Raw genomic sequence first — 27952 nt, forward strand, 5'->3', positions numbered from 1 at the left:
CGTCGCTTGCATCGCGCAAGATTACCCTGGGTGAAAATGCGGATCGATGGCGGTAGCGATGCGTCGAGTATAACAATGATCTTCCTCTCCGCTATCTATGTTAATTAGAATGCACCTCGTGAAATTTCTCGCAAACGTGTTCGGTATTCTGACAAAATGCCAAGTTAAATCGAAATGTTTCTCCTACTTTCAACCCCAATTAGAATTATTATAAAAAAATAATAATAAATAAAATTTCTTCTATTTTAATATTTAAAAGATTTTTTTTAACTATTATTGTATACCTTGAGCTTCTATTTCTGTCTCAGATATTTATTTAATATTAAAATATATATTTCATGATATTTCAGCTGACATTATTTTATAATCTATGCAATAATACAATTCGCAAATTCAAAATTATAATAAAAAGTATTATATTAATAAGATTATTAAAGGATTTCAAAGGATTTTGCCAAGAATTCATCTTTTGAATCTTGATGGAAGTTTGAGAGGTAAAGTAAAAATTCAATTTTAAGTTAATTCCATCGCAATCCTTCAGAATTTATAAATGTTTTAAAATTAAAATAAATGTTAAAGTTCTAAAGTAAAAATAAAATTTCGACTTTGAAAGGTTTCTCCAGAATCATAACGTCCAGGACAAAATAATTCTTCAATGAAGAAATAATATAAAAGAATAATATAGAAGAAGGAATGTCAAAATCATATCGCCTTGTCTCGCAATCTAACCAAATCTTCATAAAATTCTAAAGAGAATCCGGAAGAGAATTTGCGAATTTTTTCCCGCAACTTGTCAATTCTTTTTACACGATACAATAAGTCTCGACACGAGATTGACGAGAAAAGGAAGGGCGATACAAAACAGCGGGAGTGAATGCTCGGGAAGATAAAATAGGGAGAGAAAGGAGAGAGAGAGAGAGAGAGAGAGAGAGAGAGAGAGAGAGAGAGAGAGAGAGAGAGAGAGAGAGAGAGAGAATACAGACAGAGAAAGGGAGAAAGAGTAAATGGGGAATAAGAGAAAGGAAGAGATAGAAAGTGAGAGAGAGAAAGAGAGAAGGAGAAAGAGAGAGACAGAGAGGGAGGGAACGTTTCAGGATGCGATTACGACTTTTCTTGGTAGGGCGTCCAATCAGCAGTTATTTTTATAACGGCCGCCGTCGCGCCGTGCCGCGCCATGCCGCGGACTCGTCCAAGTAGTAGTGGAGGCGAAGTAGCACCGCGACGAGCAACAGTGGCCATTGCACGTTGCCTTCAACGAGCCAAAGTAGCCATTCGCTTCGCGTACAGGCGTTACGCGGTATCGCCGCGCGTTCCCCCCGGAAAAGAAAAAATACGACGTGCGAGATTCCGTGATAAAAATCACGCGAGGCGCGAACCATCCGTGATCGTGGTCACCCGCGGTCGTTTTCCCGCAAACGACAGCGACACGATCCCGTTGTATTCCCCGCAATATTGCCATAAAATTAAATAAAAGCGCAAAGAAACCGAGTGCCGAGCCTTGAAACTACTCGGGACAGCCAGGCACACTCGGGCTCGTTTCAGCTCAAAACGCAAAGCGAAATTATAAGCTATAAAGCTAAGATAATTTTCTTAGATAATTCGGGGGTCTTGTTTCGATATGTTTCTTCTCTCGAGAGAGGAGAGGAGAGGACAATCGAAGTCTCAGAAGCGAACGCGCATCTTGGTATCATATTTGTTGAGTATACCCCTCGCCACCAGGGGTGTAGTGGGGGTAATTGACATACGAAACAAAATGTTGCATTTTATGGGTTATTGCGAGGGGCAAACAAGCGCGGCGGGATCGAGGGAGTGTCCGATCTAATAACGATCGGTTACGTCGGAGGCCTTTATTAACACACGCATACGCCGCGTTCTGCCGACGTGCCGGCCGGCATTCCCCCCCTCCTCTCGCGCTCAAAGGGGATTTCAGACGCGCAAAACGGCTTTTCCCAGAATCTCGCGTGACGACCCCGGAATCTATCGAGTACAAGCCTCGGTGGAGTATACCCCTGATCGCGCTCCTCTTTTGCCAGTCATTCGACGGTTCTCACAGTGGAAATAAAGAAATCCCAACTTACATTGGATCCTTCTTTCCTCTTAATTCTGACACTTCTTTCTAAGGATGTGCCGATCTACTAATTGTAATCTTCAATTCGCAATATTCTATTTCTATTGCAAAAAATGGATAAAATTTTTTTTTTCAATTTCTATGTAATTGCCGGATAAAATCTAATTATCTGTTTATCCGGAAATACCGGATTAGTCAATAAAAGGTCTGATTATGCGACAGATTTATTGTTCGGTTCAGTTCGGTTCTACCCTATTTTGTATTTCAGTAAAGATTAATCCCCAGGAAACTTGGGAAAATATACATATTTAAAGATTTTTCAAATTTTTTAGGTGTTTCTAAGCTAGGTATATTATCATGTCCGTTACAATACATCCGTCATGCATTTTACGAGTTGTCTTGCGGCATTGTGGTTTATGCTGGTATGTGTCATCTTCTCTCATCCGATGATTAAACGATAACTCAACAAATTGCGATCCTCACGACATTCGCCCATTGTTAAAAACTTATCCAAATGCATATCTATCGCTTTCAAAAAGAATAGATATCCCTTATAATAAATATAAAGTTCAAAAGCTGAAACGGATGGGACAGCGCGGGATGGAGAGCCGGGCGGGGGAGGGAGAAGAGGAGGGAGGACTTCTCTAGAGAGTCTTTCGCGCGGGTTAACTTTGTTAGCGCTTGGCATTATCAGACCGGCAAAAGAGATTGGCATTGCGAGGAATAGCCGGGAGGGGGTGGAGTTTCATATGAAATACACGTGACATTTACTGCCTTCACCGGCTGGGCCCCTGCAAAGGCGCAAACGCATTATAAATAGATCTCCTCCCTGTTTACCTCCCTCCCCCTCCCCTCACCCTTCTTTCTCTTCACCCTTCCTTTTTTTTTCCTTCGCATCTCACTCGAGTTCTCACTCCCGGCTCTCCGCTCGAGAGGCTCGAAGATTAAGAAAGGTTCCGGCGAGGAAAAGAGGGAGCGCGGCACGGCCGCAGCCGCCGCGTAGACCGCTACAATCTGGTTTATAATCTTGTTAGGATTTCGCGGAAATATTGGCGTAATTTACGATCCGTCTTAGTGAAGTTAACTGTCGGAGAGTGCCGCAATGAAACGACGAAGGCAACGTACGTAGGGTTGCGCTCAACGGGCTGCGCTTTTGTAGCAATGCTTATGAGCCTCGTCGTTACGTTTCTCCGCTACGTGTCCCTTCTTCCCTCTCCTCTCCTTTCCCCTCGTCTTGCCTGCCCCTCTCATTCCTCCACTTCAATCGTCACTCGGCCATATATTCTCTCTTTTCCGATTATTCGTCTCTCAAAGTTCCCTCCTCACGAGTGTCGTGCTAGCCGGTTTTGTATTCGAGATCTTCGCGAAGAGACACGTCGCGTTCGTTTCGAGTACGCGGCGGCCGTCGACTCGGCTATGAGCTAACGCGTACGCAAATGACGCAAACAAGTCGCAAATTATTAACGACGAACTCTCTCTCCCTGTGGAAGCGCCTTGCTGGCTGCTGGCCGCGGCGCGACTCGCGTCTCCCCACGGGGTTAGAGACGCGATGCATCAAACGGTCACAAATGCAGCACCGTTGGTGGTGGGTTGCGCTATCGAGGCATCGAAATCTCTACGATGGATCCGGCGTTAACGATTCTCCCCCTCAGGAGCCACTTGTTGCTCGACGAATCGAATAATTTTATTTCCGTCAGCCGCCGAGGCATCCCCGGGGCGTTACGGCTGAGTTACGGGTGTGGAGCAAAGTAGAGAATCGCTTCGTGGGTGGTATCGTCGCTGCCTCTCCCAGTGTCTCCTCGTCGAGCGACATAATCCGAGAAAACAAGATGGATCGAACGTAGAATAATCGAGATCGGCGGTGGATTACGCTCTAGGCGTATCAGACGCGTAAGAAACGAGACGTTTCTTACACCCCTACCGCCCGTCACATCCTCTGAACTTCACCAAAACTTTAATATCCCAACTGCTTATTGTCTCCTACTATTGTCGATGTATCTCATATTTCAGCCTTGGCTTAACGTTTATCTAAATGTCCAATGCGTACAACAAAATTGGTGTCTGGCCTCTTGTAATATCCGAAAAAAGGACACATACCTCTCATTATGCTATGTTTCTTTTTACAACAATTTTTGCTACAATTTCAATATAACATATTATTAATATAGAGGGACTCTTTATTATCACCTGCTCTTTTTTCTCTGCATGATTCCGTGAAATTCATGGCCATTCTTTTTCTCTATTGTCAAGTATTAGAATGTTACCCTCTTTTGTTAAATTTTCCATTTCTTTTCCTTCTTTTCATGCCGTTGCTGAAAATAAATTTCATTATATCTAGTGAATGTTAGATACAATGTCGACATTATTCATCAAATTCATCAAATAGCATGGCAATTTCAATTCATTCCTTTCTAAATATGTATTTTTCTCTTCGTTTCGCATTAAGTATTGTTTGATTTTTCTGATTTTTCCGTACGAGTGTGACGATGTATTATTCTTTATTGTGACTTGTGACTTTCATATTTTAAATCTTCTTTTATCTTTTATTCTTTTATAAAAATGGCTTATATACATCTTTTAATTGAATATAAATCACTTTTAAAAGCAATTTTGTAAAAAAATTCAGAATATAGATCTATGGATCTATTTTATCATGCCATCTTTTCTTATCGTCAGTTTCATGTATTGTATTGTCTGGTGGACTTCATAGCAACGTCTTCGCTGCTTCGCTGATTATGCTATATATTCATCATGTTTTTTACATCTGTCAATATTTCTACATTATGTAAATTTTTCAGTATACAATAAAAATAAATCAAAATTAAATGTAGATTCGACCGCAGCGTTCATGAAAAATCAAGAGACGAATCGCCTCGCATTTCTTTTTCCAAAATTTTGAACAATTTCCTGCCTTTTGTATTTTCTCGTTTGTTCATCATTCACTTTTTTTTTTCCGAGTTGTGCGAGATGACGTCGATCTGGGTGGCCCTTGGAGCAAGGACGAAGGAGGAGGTCCGTACGCGCGTGTATCGAGGTTGCGTGTCGACAATAAAATCTCCAAATAATATCGCGAGCGATAAAGTGCGCTCGCTTGTGACGTCGGGTCTACGGCTTCTTTGATAGACTTTACGACAAGCTCCGATTTGCACGCCTGCTCCGCCGTGGTGCCATGTGTACGATTCAGTTGCTCAAACGACGCCGACTTTTTAAGTCGGCGGGGATTTAAACGCGAACACTCGAACATTCGTCATTTGACTCGATGCTTTTTATAAAGCAGGTAATATCAGATGTTTTTCGCCTGTCTGATCTTTCTTCTTCTCTCATCTGGATACGATATTCGCGTTCCTCTCGACACGCGACGCGTGTCTAGTTCGATAAACATGCACGGAGGCTGCCACAATTAGAAGGGAGACGCGATCTCAGACGGACGTATCGCCTTTTACGAGAGATCCTGTCTTTTCGCGGAACGTTTCTTTCGCAGAGAGTCGTACTCTTCGCTCGGGCTGCTCCGCCGGGGTTTCCAGACGCGAAGACGAAGAAGAAGAAGAAGAAGAAGAAGAAGAAGAAGAAGAAGAAGAAGAAGAAGAAGAAGAAGAAGAAAAAGAAGAAGAAGAAGGAGATGGCGACGACGAGTCTGTCGTCGTTCCTTTGCTCGCGCATGGCTACTCTCACGGATACCCTCGCGAGGGATAAACGCGAGGGATAACCGGGATTACTACCAGGCACTTGCCAACAATGTGGCGAAGCTTTGATGTGACGTAAAATGGCGCGTTAACCAACGCGCCGTATCTGTTCGGTCGGTTGCGCGTACACCGCTTTATTTCGACATTTGTTTTTTCGATCGAAATGATGACCTCGGCAAAAATTGCGGACCTCGCTATCGCATCGCGCGAGTAGAGGCCAGGTAGAGAGACGCGCTTTGTAAGCGCCAAGTTGGCAAATTATCTCGTCGAGACGTCAATCTCTCGTCGAGGGGTCGCGTATAAAGCGATAAATCACAGCATAAAACGTCCCTTGGCGAGCGACATCGCGCATCGGGCCGCATCGTAAATTAAGAACGATTATTCGAGATCGCGGTAAAAATTGCGCTATAGCGTATAAAACCTCAGTCTATCGTAATGAAGAAACAACGATCGCGAGATGAAAGTCGGTATCTCTTGGCATCTCGGAGACAGGCGCGTGTAGCGCGATAATGCAAAATCACGAATGGAATAAGCTGTCGCGATGGCCGTAAAAAAGTTAACGACCAACGATGCACGGCGCGTTATTATGCTCGTAACATTTAGCGCGGAATAATTATCGAATCTTCCGCGAAAACGCGACCGTCTCGCCGACTATTCTCGGGGTTATAAAACGGCCATCCAAAGTGCGACATCTACGTTACGTTATTGTCCGATGCCAGATATAAATCAACCTATATATCGAGCGGCGAAAATAACTTTCGATTCGTACTTGTCATTCTGCCAGAATAAGAGTTTACGTCCGTCGTGCACACCACGTCCGTCACGACCCAAATCCCGGCTTCCACGGCAGCGGCGGGAAACTTAGCGCGGCCATTGCGACTATTGCGAGATGCGAATTCGTCAGGGGTCGTAAACCCGCTGATACGCCTTTGGGCTTTAACGACGTTAATCGCATCGGAATAAATCGTCATAAGCGGTAATGAAGTTTGTTCGTCGAACGTCTTGGATTACGCCCACGGTGGACGCGCGTTCGAATCATTAAACTGCGTTCTGATGAGTTTACGATTCAAGCGGTTGGAAATGGGAATTAGTCTGAGAGAGAGAGAGAGAGAGAAACTTCAAATTTTGTGGTCTCCACGTTTCATTTCTTACGTACATTGATAACGAAATGCGTATTTTGCGCATTCTCTGCTCCATCGAGCTGAAGCTTATTTCTTCGTGACAAGTCACTTACGCAGATATTTTTGTTTGCACATTCGAATCGTTAAACTGCGTCTCAACGAGTTTACGATTCGAGCGACTAGAATGGAAATTAGTCTGGACAAGAAAGTTCAAGTTGTGGTCTCCACGTTTCTACGTAATGTACTGGATTAATTGCAGAATATATGTATAAAACGAGTACTTTGCATTTACAGTTTTTCCAATGCAAAGTTATTTTGTCGACAAGTTATTTACGCGGAGATATGTTTTTGCTTGCATATTCAAATCGTTAAACTGCTTTTCAAGTTTGAATCGATTCGTGTAATTAGATGGACATTAGTCTAGAAAGAGAAACTCAAGTTGCGGCATTTCTAAAAATTTGATTGGACAAAGATCTGAAAAGAATTAGGCCATCGAAATAATTATGAAAGGTACTAAAGTATGATGATAATTTTACAAAAAATTTTGTTATTCTAGCAACCAGTTTGAACGTTTCATAGAAATATTTTAACTCAGCGAACTTATTTTCAGATTTGTATCTGGTCAAATTTTTATATATTTCAGCAAAATTGTTCTTTTCACGTGATGCCAGAAAGCGAGATATTGTATTTTTTGCTTTGTCAAACTACTTAGTTAATGACAGATCACTTACGCGAATACATGTTATAAAGGTTGCTATGTAAATTTTCGCTCGTGACATCATGACCCATTGATTGATTGACAATGCAATTTTTGAAACTATTCGTCAACCGAGAGATCTTTGCACGCATCTTCATCATTCATTTCGCTGATAATCTTTTCGTCGTATGTTGAAGTCTTGAAAATGATCTTGAAAATCATATAATGGAAAATTATATAGGAAGGTTATTTGGTTGAAAACTTAACCACAGTCACAGTCACAGTCTGGCCGCAGACACATGTAGGCGTATTGGAGCCCAGCGTGTGTAGGACGTCAGGTTTTCTTTAAGAAAGGACACACAGGGTCAATTGTGCGCACGTGCTATACAAAGCCAAAGATGTATCGCGGCTTCTTTCAGAAACACAGAGGGTGCAGGAGGGCATAAAGGAGATGTAACAGAGTGTACAGGGTATTGCACTTTCAGATGGAGAGAGAGAGAGAGAGAGAGAGAGAGAGAGAGAGAGAGAGAGAGAGAGAGAGAGAGAGAGAGAGAGAAACGGAGGTGGAGACTAGAGAAACTGCAAGCGAGGCAATTGAGAAGGAAGGGAGAAGCGATACGTCACGAAGCCCCAAAGCGATCGGCGCCTGTGAAATATTAATAAGCAAATTAGTTCAGACTTAGTGCCCCGCCGATACTAAGCCGCCACGATGGAAATGGCCGTCGGCCGTCTATAACAGTCGTATTTTACTTCCCACGCTGCAGCATCGAGCCGCCCGCAGAATGCGACGTCCGTTCCTCGCGCAAGGCTCGTCCTTCTTCCGCTCGGATCATTTTATCCCCCCTCGTGCCTTCGTTCGCCAGCGCCTTTCGTTTCCCCCTTTCCGTCGCGCATGGTCCTTCATTATGTCGCATGTGCGAAGATATCGCTCACGAGTTACATTTATGATGCGACTCGTGTAGCGCTCGATAGGGCTCTAATAGCGCATACCCGCATGACTACGCCGTTTCCCATAAAAAGTCGTTACCATCGTCGGAGCGTGAAAACAAACGTACGCAAGTTCGTTGAGAGACTCGCGCAAAGTGTTGAACGACGTTTCAGCTATGATGAAATGCTCTAACGTTCTCTTTAATTCCGGTCTAACGTCTAAAGTCGAAATTGAACCTTTGGTTAAAACCTTTCATAGTTTCATAGTTTTAGGGTAGCTTTAAGATTAACTCTGTAGAAGTTACGAGTTTAAAAAAAGGAGTAACAATTATAATATCATAACTATGAAGCGTCAAAGTAGCATTAAAATTTGTAGAGCATCTGTAACTTCGAAAGAAAACCTATAGAATTTGAGGAATTTAAAAAGAGAGTTAATATTATCGAAGTTTTTCCCAGTTTATAGAATATCTGCAAATTATTTAAGAATGTCAAAGTAGTCATCAAAATTTCGAGCGGTGCAAAGCTTGCGGTGAGCAAAGCTTTGTCCGCCATAAACTCCGGCTGTCTCTGGAATAAGAAGAGAATCAATTCCCCCGATAATTAATGGCACGGCCCACTGAAATGGCGCTCGTTTCAAATCTAATCGAGAACGACGCGTTTAGAGCGTTCGGCCTGGTACGGTGACTGTACGTGACTGGTCCGAGAGAGCCGGGGAGCGCGAAAGATAGTGGAATCTCCATAAATCAATCTTTACGCTCCGGGGTAGACAATAATTCCAACTGCGAGCGATGCCCCGACAGACGCCACGGACCGAGAAGTCGAAGCTCGCGCCTCTCGGGCGTTGGTAAACGAAGGCTGACTCTTGGGACAAGAATTCGACAATTACGTCACGAGAACGTAACGGATGATAGCACGGGGAACGCCCGGCGTCGGGACGTCTAGAATGTGCGGACGTCATCCTGTTAAATGCTTTTCGTTCGACCGCTCGCTCACTCGCTCGTTCATTCGGCCGTCCGCGTGTGCTCGCGTGCGCACTATCTATAGCACTGAAACGTGTCGGGGGCAGCCGGCGGCTCCCTCTCGACTCTCGGATGCTGGAAGCCATCCGGTCACCTGTCTGCTACTGGAAAATGTAGGTCGAACTCGCGCGCGCGCGCGCGCGCGCGCGAGTGAATAACTAATTGGACAGGTGTAACGTTCCCGTGTTACCAACCATAACTGTCACGTAGACACGCGCGCGGTAGAAATTCAATTATCCGCGACGGTCAAAGGCCAAGCGGATTCGGAGGTCCGCGTTCACGTTTCGAGTCGGTTTTTCAAAACATCCAGGCACCGACAGCTCTATTTTGTCCCTTTGATATATTCTAGTAGGTTGATATACGAAAAATGATTTTTTTCAAAGGGAAAAATCCAACTATGATTTATATTTTGAGCTGCTACGTTGCAAGTCCGTTAAAAATACGGCAGGTGATTCGCATTGTAAGCAATTGTTCTGAATTTATATATGTAATTAAAAAAAAAAAAAATAGGATTATTAGATGCTAAAGATCCTGCCTACCGAATAGTGCAATTTATTATCCTGTTCTTTGATAATTTCTTAAAACACGGATTTAATTTCACACACTGTGTGGTTAATCTCAAACAAACTTGGAAAGAAAAAAAGAATACATCGAGATCAATTAGAAAGAAATGCGAAAATTCGTGGAATCTTTCGGAGGATGATCCGTAAAGTCTCAGCTACCAGTTTCGAGATGCACGCTCTGTCAAGGTCCGTTCGAATACCATCGAATCCACATTATAATAATTAATGTCTGAAGGAGTTTCGGGTTTGCTGCACGAAAGCGTCATTTTTGCGTAGCCTAGCTGCAATGCCGGAGGGCATCAATCAGCGCGGGGGTACATCATTATTCTGGGATTCCAAAGAATTAGTGATGATTACTCGCCTCTTTAGAGAACCGCGATTAAATTTATCACGAAACTTCTGCGAAGAGCGAGGCCGCATCAGCAACGTCTAGATAATTGAAGAGCATGTTAAAAAAAAATAAGAAAACGATTGTTTTACATATTCCTGTTCTTCAATACATATACAAATCGCAAGTGATTGTAAGAGATGTTTATTTTTTTAATTACCAAGAATTCTATTTCCTTTTATCTGTGTTTCTTCATTATTCTTCATTATTTTCGATGACGTATTAACGGATGCGCCAATTAGCGCAAAAATGCGATGAATTATCCTTCAAATTCGATAAGAAAACTTAATCACGTATCTTCCACGAACAGCGGATACGTCGGTCACGAAAGGTTTATCGGAACGACACGACAAACAGGTGAACGGTTAATCGGCAGAATTGAATTGCACTCTGTACAAATGATATTACAAAAATAATATCGATGGGATAGCGCATTATATTTTGCAGACTTGGAAGGAGATTTTTTCCATCGTTCAAACGACGTTGGATTTTCCACGAATTTCACCGAAATTCGTATACCTGTTCTTATGCAAAAATGGAATAAACATTCGTTCGATAAAATCTGTCGGCCTTTTCGTGGGCCTTTTTCTCCAAATCCTTGGTTCCTAACAATTAGAGATTCAGGTTCGTTTCGTAAGCTGCGGGAGGGCTTTGCGATTCAGGCCGATTTCAGGCCGAAATTGACGATGATCCAGAGGTCGGTCAACCGTCGAGGAGATTTATCGGATGGATTTGGAAATATCGCCGCGTTGGCTCCGCGACGACTTCGAAGAAAAGCATTTTACGTCCGATCCGTCAGAGATGAAATCCATCATTCGCGGGAACAATGCAGGCCCATCGGCGTTCAAACGGTGCTTAGACTTTATTTCGTTTTATGGCGGTATCCGAGGCCGAGTGTTTATGGACAGGGTGGATTGACTCTCTCCCTCTCTCCTCTTCTCCTCTTCCCCTCCCCCCCCTCTCTCTCTCTCTCTGCGTCTTTCTCTCTCCGATTATCGTCGTTGCTTGGATGTCGACACCGGCTCGTCGATTTGCTCGACAAGGTCGTAAAGACGATAAAACGACATTGGAGCGGGTGCGAGATACAAATAGAGGTATAAACGAAAGTGTTAAAGAGGCAAGGGGAGGGACCGGTAATCTCGCGTATAACATCGCTTGAGATGAGTGCGTCGTTTAGATTCCATCGATTTGATCGGCCGACTTCGCGTCCACACGCCATTTTAAGTTTGGAACCGTGAAACGTATCTCCGCTTGCCTTTTTGACCTGAAACATGCCCTGCTCTGACGATTTTATAGGCGTCCCTTTGGGACGACCGAAGATCGATTCTCAGTAAAGGCAGTAACGCATATGAATTTTGATATTTATTATATAATAAAGGCCTGTTGAGAATAACGTTTCGAGTTCTCTGAAATCTATTGGAAATTTGTTAGCAATAATCATAACGTCGCGTTGTTTAACCCTTTGAGTTTTTTAGTATCTGAAGTTATTTTTTCCGCATATTAAAATTATATTTCTTCGGATTGCAAATGGTTTCGTGCACTATTTTTATCAGTAAATTAAATATAGAAGATATTGATATAAGAGAGAGAGAGAGAGAGAGAGAGAGAGAGAGAGAAGAGAAAGATAGATAAAGCGTTCTAAGGGCGAACCTAAGAACATACAAAAACAAAAGAAAAGCAAACGATAGTAGAGAAAGAAGAAATATATGAAAGGGAGAAAACAAAAAATAAAATAATGAAAATATTGAAAAATAATACTATTGTTTTGCCGAAAATCTGTTTGGAGAAGATCAAGGAGATGAAAGAGAGAGAGAGAGAGAGAGAGAGGGGGGGAGAAGAGGGGAGGGAGGGAGGGAGGGAGGGAGGAAGGGAGGGAGAGAGAAAAAGAGCTGAAATTGAAATTTTATTTCTTATTTTTAACTGTAATTAAAATTAATTATAACTTCTAATTAGAGTCACACGATATTCTATCGTCGAAATCACTTCTTTTGAGCCTCGAAGTAGAAAATTATTTTTTTACTGCTCATTTCATATACAAAGTAGGAATTTAATTCCCACATAAATTAAATCTGTCATAATCCCCTATAAACGTTTTGAAACTAAGACAGCAATAAAATTTCGATTCGGGAATCTCTCGATAACTCGTGCACGATGTGCGAGAGAGTGGAAGGCTCGTCGCCTTTCGTCGATGAGCCGTCGTGTCGCGCTCGATGAAAAGCTCGATCGGGACGTAAACTGATTTACAAATTTCCAATAGCGTCGGTCGTTATCTAATTTGCATTCGAAATAGCCAAGGCCATCGGTACCAAGCGCGCGGTATCGCAGGCGCAAAAGAGAGGAGAAACTATTTTCGCTGAGAAATGTTGCTTTCGCTGTTGCGAGGCAAAGTCAAACATTTCAAACTAGTTACAATATGCCGTGACGGCGTGCAGTTACCGAGTAACGGCATACGAACGTGCTCCCGGCACAAAATATCGAATAATAAGAAAATAGGAGAGAAAAGGGGGACAGAGGCGAATCGTGCGTTCGTGTGTCAGCTCGCCGGCGAATCACCGTCGTCTCCTTTGGTTGCACAATGGAAAATATTTTCTAGCGCGCGAGTCTCTCTCTCTCTCTCTCTCTCTCTCTCTCTCTCTCTCCTCTTATTCGTATGTAAAGACATGCACGGCGCATGCACTAAGTATGCGCGAATCCGCGTGGACGAGATGCACGGAGGTACGAAAAGGTACTAAAAGTAACGGCGGCGCGGCACGATAACTATTAAGACTACCACCGCGGATTTCGTTCGGGGCGCATCGCGCGGCTAACGGGGGGGTTGCTCAATTTCAGCGATGGTTCCCTACTCTTCCTCGTGTTCGGCTTTCTTTTTAATCTGCAAAGCGCACGAAAACTACGAAGGAGAGCGTTTAACTCGAGAATTTGAGAATTCGTCGCAAAGCGACAGAACGCGACCGGCGAGGAGAGAAAGAGAGAGAGAGAGAGAGAGACAGAGAAGAATATCGGAGGACGAGAGACCGCACCTATGGAAACCCATGTAATATCTTGTGTATGCAGACATCACGTACGCGGTGCGTGTTCATAAGTGTGTAGCGAAAAGTGTTCGTGCCGAACACGTGTTCTCCGCGTTAATGCGTTACCCGCGCCGCGCGAGTAAAAAGGCATTTTTCTCGAAGCGGCCGTAACGCGATGCTGCAGTTCCGCGCCGCGCGCACTTGCAACTTGTACTTTTAAACATACTTTTAAACTCGCGCGACGCGACGTGCTCGCAATCAATTCCCTCAAGAGCATCCTCGATCGAGTGCTTTTTTTTTTTACAAGCGAGATAAAAAAGAAGAGAACATCCTGTTGCTATTTGCGTTTTCCTTTAACATTAATATTTTATTTGATATCCCGCCGCGATATCTTCTCTCTTTCGTATATATACGAAATATTCATTTCTGAATCTTTTTGCGAATGAAAGACGTGTCTCAATTTGAAGGAAATAACTTTTATTGTCGTCTCGCACGTTAAAATACTATATGGTATTACTAAATTAATTCCTCTGAATATTTAATACGAGAAAGATGATATCGCCTTTGATTTGTGGAGTTATTTTACATTTTTTAATCCTCGTACAGATATATATTTTATGCCAGTGCAAATATACATGAACATAATATGTGAATGCAAAAGCCGAGAAGAAGCGACAGAGAGGGAAGTAAAGATAATAACGTACTCGAGAAGAGAATGGCACTACTCGCGCAGTCGTCCATCGCGGTATGAATTACACTGGCGATTGAAACTCGTTCGTGGCACGAAAAAAAAAAAAGGAAAGAAAGAAAGCAAGTGTGCAGACCTCGGGCTGTCGGAGGTGCCGAGATTTGCATATTAAATGGGTTGGGATTTATAACGGTCGGTCTTTCGGGCGATATTAGCAATATATGTGAATAAAGAACGCTCGCATAATCGATAATGTACAGTCATGGTTTTTCGCAATAAAATTTGAATCGCACTGGATCAGATTGGAAAAGGCCTAAATCGAAAAAGTAGACGAGGACAAAATGAGATAGACGAATGGAATTTTATGACCTGATGGATGTAGCTTCTGACCTGATAGATGTAGCACGTGATCTGATGGATGTAGCTTGTGACGTAGTGGATGTAGCTTAAATAAATTACAATAGAATTGACAACCGTGCATTTTTCATCTTTTCAGTTACACCTAATACTATTTTCTTTACAGAAGAACTTCGTTCTCGAGAACACGTTCAAACGTCTGAAATGCATCGCATGAAATGACATCGTATGACATCGTTCCTTTATGACACGCTCTCCTTTATGAAGAATCATATTATTGACACAAAAGACATATTTAGATTATACTTAATGTCGCCACCTTTACTAGATCTAAATGGAGTTTTGTTCAGAAACTGCGCGTGTCGAAATGGCACACGAGCCGAAAATGAATGGAAAAAAAGTGCAATGCATATTCTCAGTATACAATAGCTTTGAAATATAATATATCATAATATGTATAAAAGTTGACAAACTTAAGGAAAACGCCTTATTGTAATTTGAAAAATACGAAAAGGATAAATGACTTTATGACTTTATATTTTATATTGTTTGTACTTTTTTTTTTCTTATTCTGGACTCTAAATTCGTTTTTTAAGACAAAATACATTTAATTAAAAATCAAACGCGGGCAATATAATTATTAAATATTAGCTACTTATATAAATTCGTCGTTTCTCGCGTCTTCTCATTTATCTGATTCAATGGCTGTTCCTAAGATTGATCGAATATCCCGTCAGAGAATTTTCTGGATCGTCAAGGGTTACATCGATTCTCGAACCGGTTCTATTCGGCGGCAATATCGAGTTAAATTATGTTCCGCTTGCGCGAATTTGTGCGTTCCGCGTGCCTCGTCGGCGCTTTTGATATACGAATACCCTGTCGTCGCGGCGGGTTCGAAACGGGTGGGACACTTTGTTGCGAAACGGCCTTAGTAATATCTATTACCACGTCGGATTTAAAGGGTATTAAAAGATAAATTCCCCGAAAAGAAGTTTCCATGCGTGTGTTGCACCAAGTACAAAACAAACATGATATTAATATAAAATTCCACGCAGCGTCGGCCTCAGCTTACGCTCTCCTTTATTCTACGATGTAATATCATGTCATTTGTCACATGAAACATACACACACACACGCGCGCACAGAAAATATAATGTTATCCTATCAATTAAAAAGCGATCTAAATTATTCTCATAAAATTGAATAATTTCTATAACCTTATAGTTTAGATAAATGTGATATGCATTATCAATAAATGTCGTAACCGTACCTATTATTGTGAGCGTTATCATGTTATGTACGTAATAAGCAACGTAGAAAAGACACGATAAAATATCAAATTTGTTTATTCGTGAAAAAAAAATTTTACTGAAAAAAATCTAAAAAAAAGTGGCCAGATATAGATTTGAAAATAATATTGTTGAATATAATTATGTAAAACGTTCGGATTGTTAGAAATTATTAAAAATTTTTGCAGTATTATCATGATATTTAAGTGGTATTTTACTTAATTATTTTAATAACCCAATAAAATTATTTCCAGATCTGTATCTGAAATCTCAAATTTTTGAATGCTTCAGTAAACCTGTTCTTTTCACGTGGTAAGTGCTATGGTGTATCAATTTATGGACCTTTTTTAAACTAGCTGATGACACTTTGTAGCATTCAAATTGTGAAGGCGTCCATTTGTCATCGTTATACTGTCGAATGATTTCTTCATCTTAATAACTATCTTGTTCTACCTCCAGTTGATCAGTCGAATAAAACTTGGACGCTCATTTCGAATATATACGAAATAAGCCCAAAATTTATTTCCTACTTCCAATTTCCTGATTTAATTAGGAAATAATTATAAAGCTTCTAAAAAAACGACGAAAAACACACGATGGAAAATGCCACCTCTTCGCGAACGCTTATTAAAGTTATCACGCGCGAAAGAAAATATAAATCGCCGACGTCGGAGACTGATAATCGACTAGCCGCGATAATTTGTCCGTGCGTTTGTATATCTAAAAAGCTGAGAGCGCCTAGCTCGGAGCGCGATGATAGCAAACACAAATTGGTGGTGGCTGGACTAATATACCCGAATATGATGAATGGTCTTTTATATCCACGGACGTAGTAAGGTGTTATGCGTTACGTTAGTGTTGAATTATTGCGTGCGTGGGGCAGCCGCGCGTCGGCACAATAACGCAGCCCGCGGGAGGGCCCGATCCCGGGGCCCGACCAGGTCCCTGATGCCCACACGTCCGGAGCTTTTACCCGCGAGACATTCGAGAGATACGCGGCCCGTTCGATATCGTCTCTCCCTCTTTTTCTCTTCCCTCGCTCGCCCCGCGATTTTAATCGAACCGCGTTACCGAGCGAATCGAAAGATCAATCGGCATTGATCTCCTCGAGGATTTATGATCGTCGACTCGTTATTACCATTCATGAAGTATAATAACCCGCGAAACAAACGACGCTATACGTTGCCTTACGGTCGCGCATCATCGTGATATCCCTCATCCCCCGTTCTCGATCGTCCCCATCCCCCGGTTTTACTCTCGGCCCGTTCACGCATTCCCGTTTCTTATTCCACTATTTCTGAAAATTTTTACATCGAAATATCGATATGATATTTTTTTCGAATCCGACGAAGGTTGATCAGTTCGCATGAGTTACATAAGAGTCAGCCAACGCGCCACATGTTATCACTTTCCGAACGATCATTTAGCACCTTGGCAGCTCTTTACCGTACCAAATTATCATTCATAAAATACCGACGGCCGACGGAGGGACGACTGGAAAGAGACAGACGGATATGTTGATCCAATCTACTCTAATTATCCCTGGGGAGGTAGGCATAATAATAGCATCGTCTCAGACTCAAAGTTGCGCCACAAACTTCGTAGAGAAACGACGAGAGGGAGAGAGAGAAAAAGAAGGGAAAAGAACAGAAGCACTGACGCATCACTGGCGGGGCTTGATTGATGGACGAGTCGCCATGTTTATAATTAGAGCCCGACGTTTCCGGTTCACCGCAGGACTGCGATTCCACGCGGATCGATCTCCCTTCTGCACGGCCGTCAGAAAGAAGTTTCATCTTGGCGATAATCTCGTCTCTCGACAAATTCCGTTTGTCCCCCGCGTTTGTGAGAGAGAAAGAGAGAGAGAGAGAGAGACTCTACGACCGTGCGATTTCACGGACGTTTTGTTCCGCTCCGCGCCTCATCGGCGATTCTAATTTCGGTGCTTTCGGTGCCGAGCAGATGCAACGTGTTATCGAACCTTTTAACCACGTGGACGTTTATGACGCGCCGGTCGGACGTACCGGCTACGAAAATCCACGTGTGCAGGAAACGCGATGCGGGTCGCGGGGCAGTCACGCGTGTGTATCTTGTGTATCTTTCTCCAACGGTCGACAAATTCGAACGGCGGATCTAAACAAATTTGCGGGACGCGTCTCTCCTCTTGAAAGAGGTCGGATGGTGCCCGGCCCGATTTATGACGCCCACCCGTTCGAGTTTTTCTTAATCCGAGTTCCGAGTATTTTTCTGGAGATGCGAAAGACGGGCTGGGGGCACAGCGCGTGACCGTGACAAGATGTATGATGGATATGCATGAGTTAAATATAAATTATAGATGTAGATAGGATGTGTGTAAGTAGAGCGGCTTCAGACTCTTCAACGCGCGAAATATCCGCGATGTATTTTTGCCTCTGTAAAGTTGGCAAATACTGACAGAATCTCGTCAAAGGGGAAATTTTTATCGCTGGAAAAGTCGTCCTTGCAAACGCGCCGAGGGAACGATCAATATTTGTAATATAAACTCCATTACTGTTACTTCATCGCTTGTACACAGAGATCGTGCCAAGTGTCGTGCATTATTTTCATATTACAGGGTGTCTATTCAAAGCCGAAAAAAAATTCCCTGAGAATACCCTGATTTTTATGGTGATAAATATGTATTTATATATATATATTTATTGTGCAAAATCCTTAATATTTTCCGTTCATAAAAGTATGTAAATAAAATAAAATTAAGAATCACTCGAGTTTTGATTATTGAATTTGAAAAATTTTGAAAGAAATTATGAGGATTCTAAAAAGCAAATATTTTATATTGTATAAAATTTTCAAATTTCATTTTCAAAAGCAATTTCAAGAAAATTCTCTGAGAATTTCAAATTTTCCAAATTTTTTTAGATAGTAGACACCCTATATTGGATCGCTTTATTTAACACCGGAATGTCTATTCCGTTGATGGACTTACCCCTACTCTGCATGAAAGAGAAGAGCTCGTCAAGAAATACTCTCCGTTCAGGATTATCGTCCAACTCGTACAGCTGAAACAAAGAGAGGTAAAAATAAATCACATTGTAATTAGCAAGACAAACAATACAGAGTAGTGTGCAGAGTGTAGTAATTAAATTAATTATAATCGAGATGAGTAAGCGACAAACACATCTCTGTCACAGTTGTACGGCACTCTGTAATACAATTCGATGCAATTAGCTAGCAATCAACATTTTTGTGTCGCGTGCGCGTTTATAATCGCGCGATATTCCCTCCCCCCTTTGCAATGGCCTCCCCCTTCCCGATCGGGAGAATAAAACGTTACCTTGCGGCGTGGTAATAAAAACAGGAGTGAAACAAGTGTGCTCATAGCGACAGGCAGATTAGTTAGCTCCGATTATTAATGATTCCGTTTAACCTGCCTCATAACCCGAAACCCTCGCCGACCATACGAAAGCCAAACCCCCTTCGGGCTAGCGGCCCGTATTATCATATTTGTTATGTACGATGTGCTATATCTAATCTGAGACCTCCTAATTGCTTTTATAATATGCCCCGTACACCCTCGCTTTCTCTTCTCCTAGCATGCGTGTCTCTCCTCATCCTCTTTTTCTCTGGCGCTTTCTACATCCCTTAAACGCTCATTCGACAAGCAACTACGAGCTTGTTTCCTCTCCACCCTCCCCTCTTTCTCGTTCTTCGCAATTCAACTCAACTCTGCTCAACTCGACTCCGGCCTCGACTCTCGACTCGTACATTTGCCGCGTCGATAAATTTCATTCAACTAATCGCGCGGTGTTTCGCAACACTGTCTCTCCCCAAGGGCGAAATAATAATTAATTCGCCGCCTTACGTCTATTCACCGTCTATCCCATCTAGTTTTCCCTCTACAGCCCATTTGCGGACTATGAAAATAACAATAAAACAAAGGTAACACAGCGGCAAAACAGCGGTGCATATTACGTGCTCGAATTGCAACCGAGACTCGCTGCAATATACGTTCGTTTAATCGCATCGAGTTTTCTTTACAACAGTTTTGCCGGAAAAATCTAAAAATTTGGCCGGATACAGATAAAAGTAATTCAAAAATTTTTAAAGCATTATTATCACGTTTAAACATCCCACATAATGATTTTGAAGGTCCAAAAAAATTTTTAGATTCACCAGCAAAACTGCCTCTCCGTGTAAGATGATAAAGCGTTCACCTGAAAAAGCTAATTAATTATCCGTTACTCGCACGGATTGTCCAACTTTCGCTTTCGTAATAATAATTTTTGCATTTTCTTATCGGCGATATAATTAACGAGAGTACAATGGCCCCGTTCGGCGGGACGCAGAAATGTAAAGTAATACGTCAGAGCGCGACGCCCATGTGAAGACGTAAACGTCAACGCCTGTCACCGGGAAAAAATGCTGACAAAACGAAATATGTGCAGTATGCACGCACGATGCGCGTATACAGCTGTGTCGGAACGGGCGGTTTCTCGGTAGCGCGGCGGCAGGTGCCCGACGCGATCGCCACCACGTGCAAGATCGTTAATCGGAGTTGATCAATGAAAGAGAAGACATTTTATGTTCATACTCCCCGTTCAATTTCCGCGACAAACCCCTTTGTCCTCTCCTCTCCTCCCCCTCCCCCCCTTTCCTCCGTGCGCCACCGTGCGCCACCCTCGAGAAGACGGAGGAAGACCGCCGCCGAGCGTATCGCGAGAACGGAGGAACGAAGAAACGAACGGATGGACGGACAGCATTTCTCAAGGGCCATTTTGTACCATTTTCTCGTGTTTTTTCTTTGGCTACACGAGCGATGAGCTCGTTAGGGGCAGCCGGAGGGAGAGGACGAAGTAAAAGGCAAGGGAGGGAGGGGACGATGGAGCATAGAGGCTGAGGGTTCAAGCAAGGTATATTGATTGATCTACAGTTAAGCGGACTGACGGCGGCCACGTGAGGATCAGGGGAGAGGAGTAGCTCTCCCTTCTTTCTCTCTCTTCCTCACTCGCTCTCCTTCGCTCGCTCGTTTCCTACTACGCCGCCCGTGCGTACCTCACTACCGTGGTAAAATAAAGACGGGGCAACGGAATTTGCTCTCGATGATGCATGCGCCGCGGCCCCGCCCTCTCCTTCTCTCATCCACTGACGGCCGGTGAATAATAATTCCCTGATACGACCGCCGTTGATCGGACGACTTTCGTCTCGGGCAGCCACGGGGAGACCCGACTTCGCCGATGATCGATGTACGCGTGCTTAGTAACGTTAACGGACTCGGAGGTGCCGTGATTATGGCGACTGAGGTATACGCACATACCGCGCGTTCGGGAAGAATGTCCGGTAATGATCACCCTCGATTGAACAGAACGACATTTCTTGACAATTTTAATCAGTGAGTTTTGTTTTTTATCGTTTTTCTCTTCGCGGATTGTCGGGCTTATTCGTTGTGCAAATTAGTCGTAAGACGCCTTCGATTTCCGCAACAAAGGATAGAGCCCTCAATCAACTCTCCAAGTGTCGGCTTTAAACTTATCGGAGAATATTTTGTTAAATATTAACGTGGCTGCAGAAGTGGGACACCTTGCGAACGTGTCACGAATCGAAACGCGCTCCTCCGGACATAAAGATCGTCGAACCGATTTCTAACTCCTCTTCGCTCTAGCCTCTCGAACCAGCGCGCGATGAATTTTATGACCTCGAGACGCGAAACGCGATAGAGGAGATGAACGTGGGGAGTAAGAAGAGCTCTCTCACGCGCACTTAACGCGGCACACGTCGCTAGCTTTACGAGCAATGATTATCGACGTGTGACTTTTTCCATCGCGCCAGAGATTGAGATAGGCCGCTTTCTTCCTGGATAAAGAACGTCGATAAAGAACGTCGAACTTTATTCTCATAACGAGTGAAAAAGGCAAATATAAAAAATGAGTATTCGCGAAGTCATGAGAAAAAAAATTAACCTTAAATTAAGATATATATATATTTTCATAAGTAAGAATATTATAATCTTCATATAGAAGATTTTTAATTTCGAGTAAAAATAATTTGCATCAATACAAATTCAAGAAAATTTTTAAGAAGATTATAATATTCTTGTTTACATATAAAACTATTTTTCTTGATTTAATACTAATTTTTTTGTGTATCAAAAATCATTACCGCCAAAACTTTTTGTATATTATATAGATGTATATAATATACAATGTTATATGTATGTATATTACAAAATATAACATAAATGTTTTTGAGTTTCACACTCTTATGAAACGGATAATGATAATGTGAAATTTTCATTGTCAAGCCTCGCTCGGAAGAGGAGGGAAAAACATTGGCGCGGCTAGCTTGGACTTACACTCAACTTATTATTTTACATAATTGTGGATCTGCGTACTATGAAAAGCCCCTCGCGATACACCGTCGCGTCGCATCCGCCTCCACGAATGCACAAGGGATCAACTTCCGGCCGTAAAATCTCCTTAAGGGCGCGTCTCGAGTGAAGCGGAAGCGGGTGCAGCCTTACGTAATGCACTCCGACCTTTTTGTTTCGAGTCCCGAGATAGAGACACCGGATAAGAGCATTAGGAGAAACTATGGGGAAACGGTATCTTCATGCGAAGATATGTAAGCCGTCACGTTGTTAATAATGAATTATGTTTATATTATATTAAACGATAAAATTAACATTTATTCATGAATTTCAATTTAAATTAATATTGCCGACTGATCCTTTCTATTGATATTAAAATATATAATTTTATATTGAAATTGTAAGACTATAATATTATTTAAAAAAAAAAATAATTATTAATAAAAATAAAAATTAATTTGTATATATAAGAGTATTATAAGATTGAAAGTTTATACCCTTTGAGTTTCTTTTATATATATATATATATATATATATATATATGGAGAGATAATTATTAAATAATTTTTCAATTCGCCCGATTGTGCGAATCCCGCAGCAGGTTTGTTTGAATTACGACAAACGTGCAAAGCCAGATAAAAATTTTATCGCTCGTTTCCTTCGACGGTCGTATTTGCTTTTCTGTAGAATTCAAGAGATCGTTAAAGTGCGAATATAGTGTGATGCAATTACGACGACAAGAAACTTCATCTTAGAGAAATCTCTTGGACATAAAGTGTTATGAGTGCGTATATATTATCTAATCAAAGAAGGTTATTAAAAGCATATAAAAGCAAAATGGTTTTAAGCATCCTATCCTGTTTAATATCATAAAATTATCATTTTACAATAAAAAAAATCCATTAAATATGTCCCCTGCAGTATCCAAGAATTAATTACTTTTGCGCTATCTTCTATTTAAATAAAAATTATCTTATTATTAAGATTTAAAACAATCTCAAGATACAATTTCACATCTTCACAATCTTCGTATCTTTCTCTTGATCAAATAAGGCTTTACAAATAGATGTTTCCAGTTTCTTAGTTCCTTTTACTAAGAAAATGTTCTTATAATGTCTTCGTTCAATCAACATTTTCTTTCGGAAGTACAAAAGCATAAGTTGGCAATAAATAAACTTTGAGAAAATATTTTTGATGATAACTTAAAATCGGAGCAGGCTCGATTCGCTGGCGATAAGGAAGATATCCGGTGGACGTTGGAAATGGTGAACTTCAAGTGGGGATATCAAGATCGGCAGCGGGTTATACGAGCGGCCATAATAGCCGCTACCCGCTTCCAGAACATTAAAGATAGCAAAGGCAATTATAATCATTATGACGTCGAGCGGCGCATACAATGCCGCTGGTGCGTTACGCTCCTATAAAATCTCCGTAACGTCTAGAATAGCGCCGCATAGAGGCCGCAGAAAAGCCGCAGAGAGGCCGCGGAAAGGCTGCAGAGAGTCGCAGAGGGCCGCAGAAGGCCGCAAAGGGCCGCAGAGGGCCGTAGGGGGCTGCAGAGAGGCCGGGCCTTCTCCTCTGCCGCTACGCCCAGCAAACTCCACCCGCGCGAGTTGGTTATCGCGCCGCATCTCGAATCACGCCACGCTCCAAGACTTGACGCAACACGAAGCACCTGTCTTTGAAAAGGAATTTCTGAAGGATCCTAAGAAATACGGCGATAGAGGCATCAAGAAGTCGTGTAGACGCGATAAGAACGAGAAAAGAATGAGAGAGAGAGAGAGAGAGAGAGAGAGAGAGAGAGAGAGAGAGAGAGATGTAAATATTTAAAGATCGTGTTTTTGACGAATTAAATGAATTTTATTATTCGGTACATAAGCACTCGTATAAAATAAATTCACGCTCCTTTAGATTAATGAGAAACGTCTCTTTTACATTGTGTGGCTTGAATGCGAGAAAGAGAGATCGCCTTTTATTCGTATTTCAGTTCGCTTCGCATTCGAACAATTATGCGGCGCGGATGCGACATAATGGAACAATCGGGAGGGAGACGCCCGATAATTGCAGCCTCCAGAAAGTGCTACAGTTCCGAGAAAACAAGGTTAAACTAAATGAAATCGGAAAAATGCTGATGCTAGCTGCTAACAGCTATATAGCTAGCCATGTCGGTAAATGACACACTGGAATAAAAATAAGATAAAACTAATAAATGGGGTAAAACGTACCACACGGGTAATGCCGACAATCAGCCAGCTTTGCTGGAAATGAGAAAATACGAGATGAAAACCGATTGACACTATCCGGAGCCGCTTTCTCGAAATAACGTGGATGGGAATCCACTTCGCGAATTCCCATTATAGGGGCGAAATCAATCGGCTTTATCCCACCGATATCGTCTCGCGGGAAGAGAAAAACCCATCCGTTGTCCTCCGGACGGCTCTAATCCGAATGAGGTTTCGTTCGTATCCACTCGCGTTTCTTTGAACGGATCTAGCCTCGGACGAGCTTCCAAGAGAAATCATTGGCGTTTTTCCAACGATTCATCCTCACTCGAATCGAGGCCCTCCCCATGCGATTGTCTCCTGCTTCGGAAGCACTAGAATTGCCTTTCCAAGAAATGTCACGTTCGTGCATAAAGTGATGAATTGTTACTGTCTAAGCCGGAAAATGAAAGTTGATATAACATTTGACATAACATTTCCATTATGAGTCTAGGGTCTTTTATGCAAATCAAAATGCAATTGTGAAAACAGCTTTTACGAATCAAGATGCATCACGATGAAAGAAGCGAGAGAGAAGGTGGTAGACTCTCCTCACGATGTCGGCGTCAACAAAGAAATATAAGAAACGAAATACTCCGTGGTCCCTTTGCGTCCTCTCCCATTCTTTCTCCCTCTCTCATTTCTTCTCGGTCTCTCCTCGGAGAGCCAAGACTCGATAGAGTCGGATTTTATGCTCGTAGCTGGAAATATTAAATCGCACCTAAGCACGTTTTATGTCGGCCGCCTAATAATCTCCGACAACTGACTTTGACTTCTCCCTTCCACCACCCCCACCCTTTTCCTCCCTTCCCGCGTCCTCGCTATCGTTGTTTCGTTTTCGCCTCTCCTACCTACATCTCTCTGCTCTTAACGGAGACCGCTCGAAAGCCCTCTGTGGGCGGCCAACGCATCCACCCGTGGCCCATAAACCCTTTAAATGTTCCGAAAGGGCCCCTGGTTTACTCTGTAACCCTTTCACGTTGATTCCTTCTTTCGCGGTTGCCAATCCGGAAAGTACATAAAATCGAATAATCTATGTCGCGGTCACAATTGTCGCGGACGTGGGAATCGATCGAGAAACATTTAATGATTCAACACAGACATTCGTATAAAAACTGAAGATATTTCACAGACTATTATATGTAAAGAACGGTTTTGCTGAATTATGTAAGATGCTTAAGGGACTGCTGAGAGATGAGCGAACTCCATCAAAGTGTCCACTCATAAACATATACATATATATATATATATATATATATTCATATACATGTACACATATTCATACATGCATTTGTGTACACATGTGAACAAATTTTTGTATATATTTTTTATATCGCATTAGATGTCTAAGCCTAATATAATAATAATGCAATGTTGTTTCTTCATGTAATCTATTAGTCCAGCAATATTAGTTTTATAAGCATCGGCTGCAAAATTTTTATATAAAGCAAATATTGACAGGCGCTAATAGTTCTGAATGCCATATTAAAGTAGTAAATGGTAAACAAGAATGTAAATTTAAAAAAATTTTTTTTCATTCTTGACACGAATTTCACATATTAATGCATACATTTTATAATTGTGGAAAAGGATTTCCAAATCTATAAAGATAAAAAAGTCGATATGAAAAATATCGGTATTATCGGTAAAACAAATCAGTATGATGATAATACTGCAAATACTTTTTAGAGTTAGAAACCAACTTGAATGTTCTATATAATCAATTTGATAGCCCAATAAAGTTATTTTCAGGTTAAAATCTAAAAAGTTTTAGATACTTCGGCAAAACTTTCTGTGCATATAAAACAATCTTTATTTATGAATACTTTGAGCATTATAGCTTCGTTTCTTTTGTTGCGATGAAAATTTTAAGTAAGACGTTTCTGACATTCGCCCGTAAATATCGTCTATCTTCGATTCCCCGAGAACGGCTAGGGGGGAGCGGAAGGGGAAACCGGAAATGCAGCGCGCCCGTCGCACCCCTTCGTTACTCGCGGTTAATTTGCTCGTAAACGTCGGCGGGAGAGAAGCCGATTGGCGAAACGTCGAGCGCACAATTTCACGGGCCGACTGTGGCGACTATAGTGATCAGCCTCGGCACAAAGTTACATTTACACGATGACAAATCGTCCGATCTGGAATGCGCGATGCAAGGCGCACGCACGCCGCGGTCGATCCGCCGTGTTTAAGCCTAATTAAGGAGCTGCTTTCAAGGCGAACTTTTTTGCCGCATTCCGTGATAAAAATCCGCAGCGGCGTACGTTAGCGCGCGCTAATTCAATTTAGATAATAAACCCCGGCCTGTGGCTAATATAAATTCGCGTTAACCAACGCGTTAGTCATCTTATCGCTCCGCTCTTCTTTTATTATCGCGTCCGGACGATTCGTCCGAATGACGTATCGCCAGCAGCTTATATCTCCCCGTGTCGTTGCTCCTCGCGCTCGTTTTTTCTCACACCTGCGCTCTCGACGTAGCAGACCTCGTAACGAGACGCTTCCATCCGAAGATTTACGCCCAACCCGCGGGATCTGCAATTTAATTCGGTAGCCGGTCCAATTTGATCGCGATAGCGCGATAAAGGCCGCGCGCGACGGCATCCTTTCGTTTCGGAGCCACACCTTGATATTGGCTATCTGTCGTCGCGATGAATCCTTCTGTCTACATGTCCGGAGGTGTGGCCGTCATAAAAAAATATCCTATAGATATAATGGCAACGATTTGATTCGGCACAGTAGCGTAGTTAGTAGTTCTCTTCGGAGTGGCGGAATCGTTAATGAGAGATAAAGATCTGATTGTCAACATGAAAAATAGATTCAATCGAATGTCGAATGTGTTCTGGAGAGAAATCGTAGAATCGTGCACCAAAATTTCTCGATGGATTTAAAACGGATCGCCCGGATAAAGAGTTACACGTTACGCGTCTAAAGTGGCGACGTCACGCGTGTCACGACTACGTCACTGAGAGACGGGGTTAATACAAGTCAAGAAATTCCACGGACGTTCTTGGTTGTCCTGGCACGAACGAGAGATAAAATTACGCCGTGCGAAAGGATGCGCTGGGATCGATTAACCTGGCGACGTTTGACGTAAAATACGGCTTCTAAGTGGCATTCGACCGTTTGCTCGTGGTCCACTCTTTTAACTCCTTCTTCTTCGGGTCTTGTACCGCGAAGTGCACAGGCGAGAAGGACCATCTCCAAACCAGCAGAGAGAGAGAGAGAGAGAGAGAGAGAGAGAGAGAGAGAGAGAGAGAGAGAGAGAAAGGGAGAAAGGAAGAGAGAGTTGGGGGAGGCAAGAGCCAAAGGGGGAGAGGAAGAAAGGGCGAAAAAAAGAGAAACGGGAGTCTCTCACCTCGGTACGGATCAAACGGAGCTATGTGAGCGCGCTTCGATTATAATAAATCAAGACGTAAATAATGAAGGGACGGATGGCTCCGAAAACGGACAGCGAAATGGAGGGGCGCGAAGAACATCGACCGCGCGATCGAATCGTGCTGCTTCGTTGCATCGTCGTTGAGAGTCCGCACTCGCACCGGC

General features: G+C 42.5%; 1 protein-coding gene across 1 annotated transcript in view; it reads right to left on the bottom strand.

Annotated features, from left to right (window-relative positions):
- retn (retained) overlaps nt 1-27952 on the bottom strand; it is a 114981-nt gene that overhangs the window by 12890 nt on the left and 74139 nt on the right. The window contains exon 4 of the mRNA XM_011639323.3: nt 18777-18849. Within this exon, the coding sequence (XP_011637625.2) occupies nt 18777-18849 (73 nt within the window). The remainder of the gene's footprint in view (nt 1-18776; nt 18850-27952) is intronic.

This window comes from Pogonomyrmex barbatus, unplaced genomic scaffold (assembly GCF_055798465.1).
Source record: "Pogonomyrmex barbatus isolate J1 unplaced genomic scaffold, ASM5579846v1 scaffold1, whole genome shotgun sequence".
NCBI classification, from domain to species: Eukaryota; Metazoa; Arthropoda; class Insecta; order Hymenoptera; family Formicidae; genus Pogonomyrmex; species Pogonomyrmex barbatus.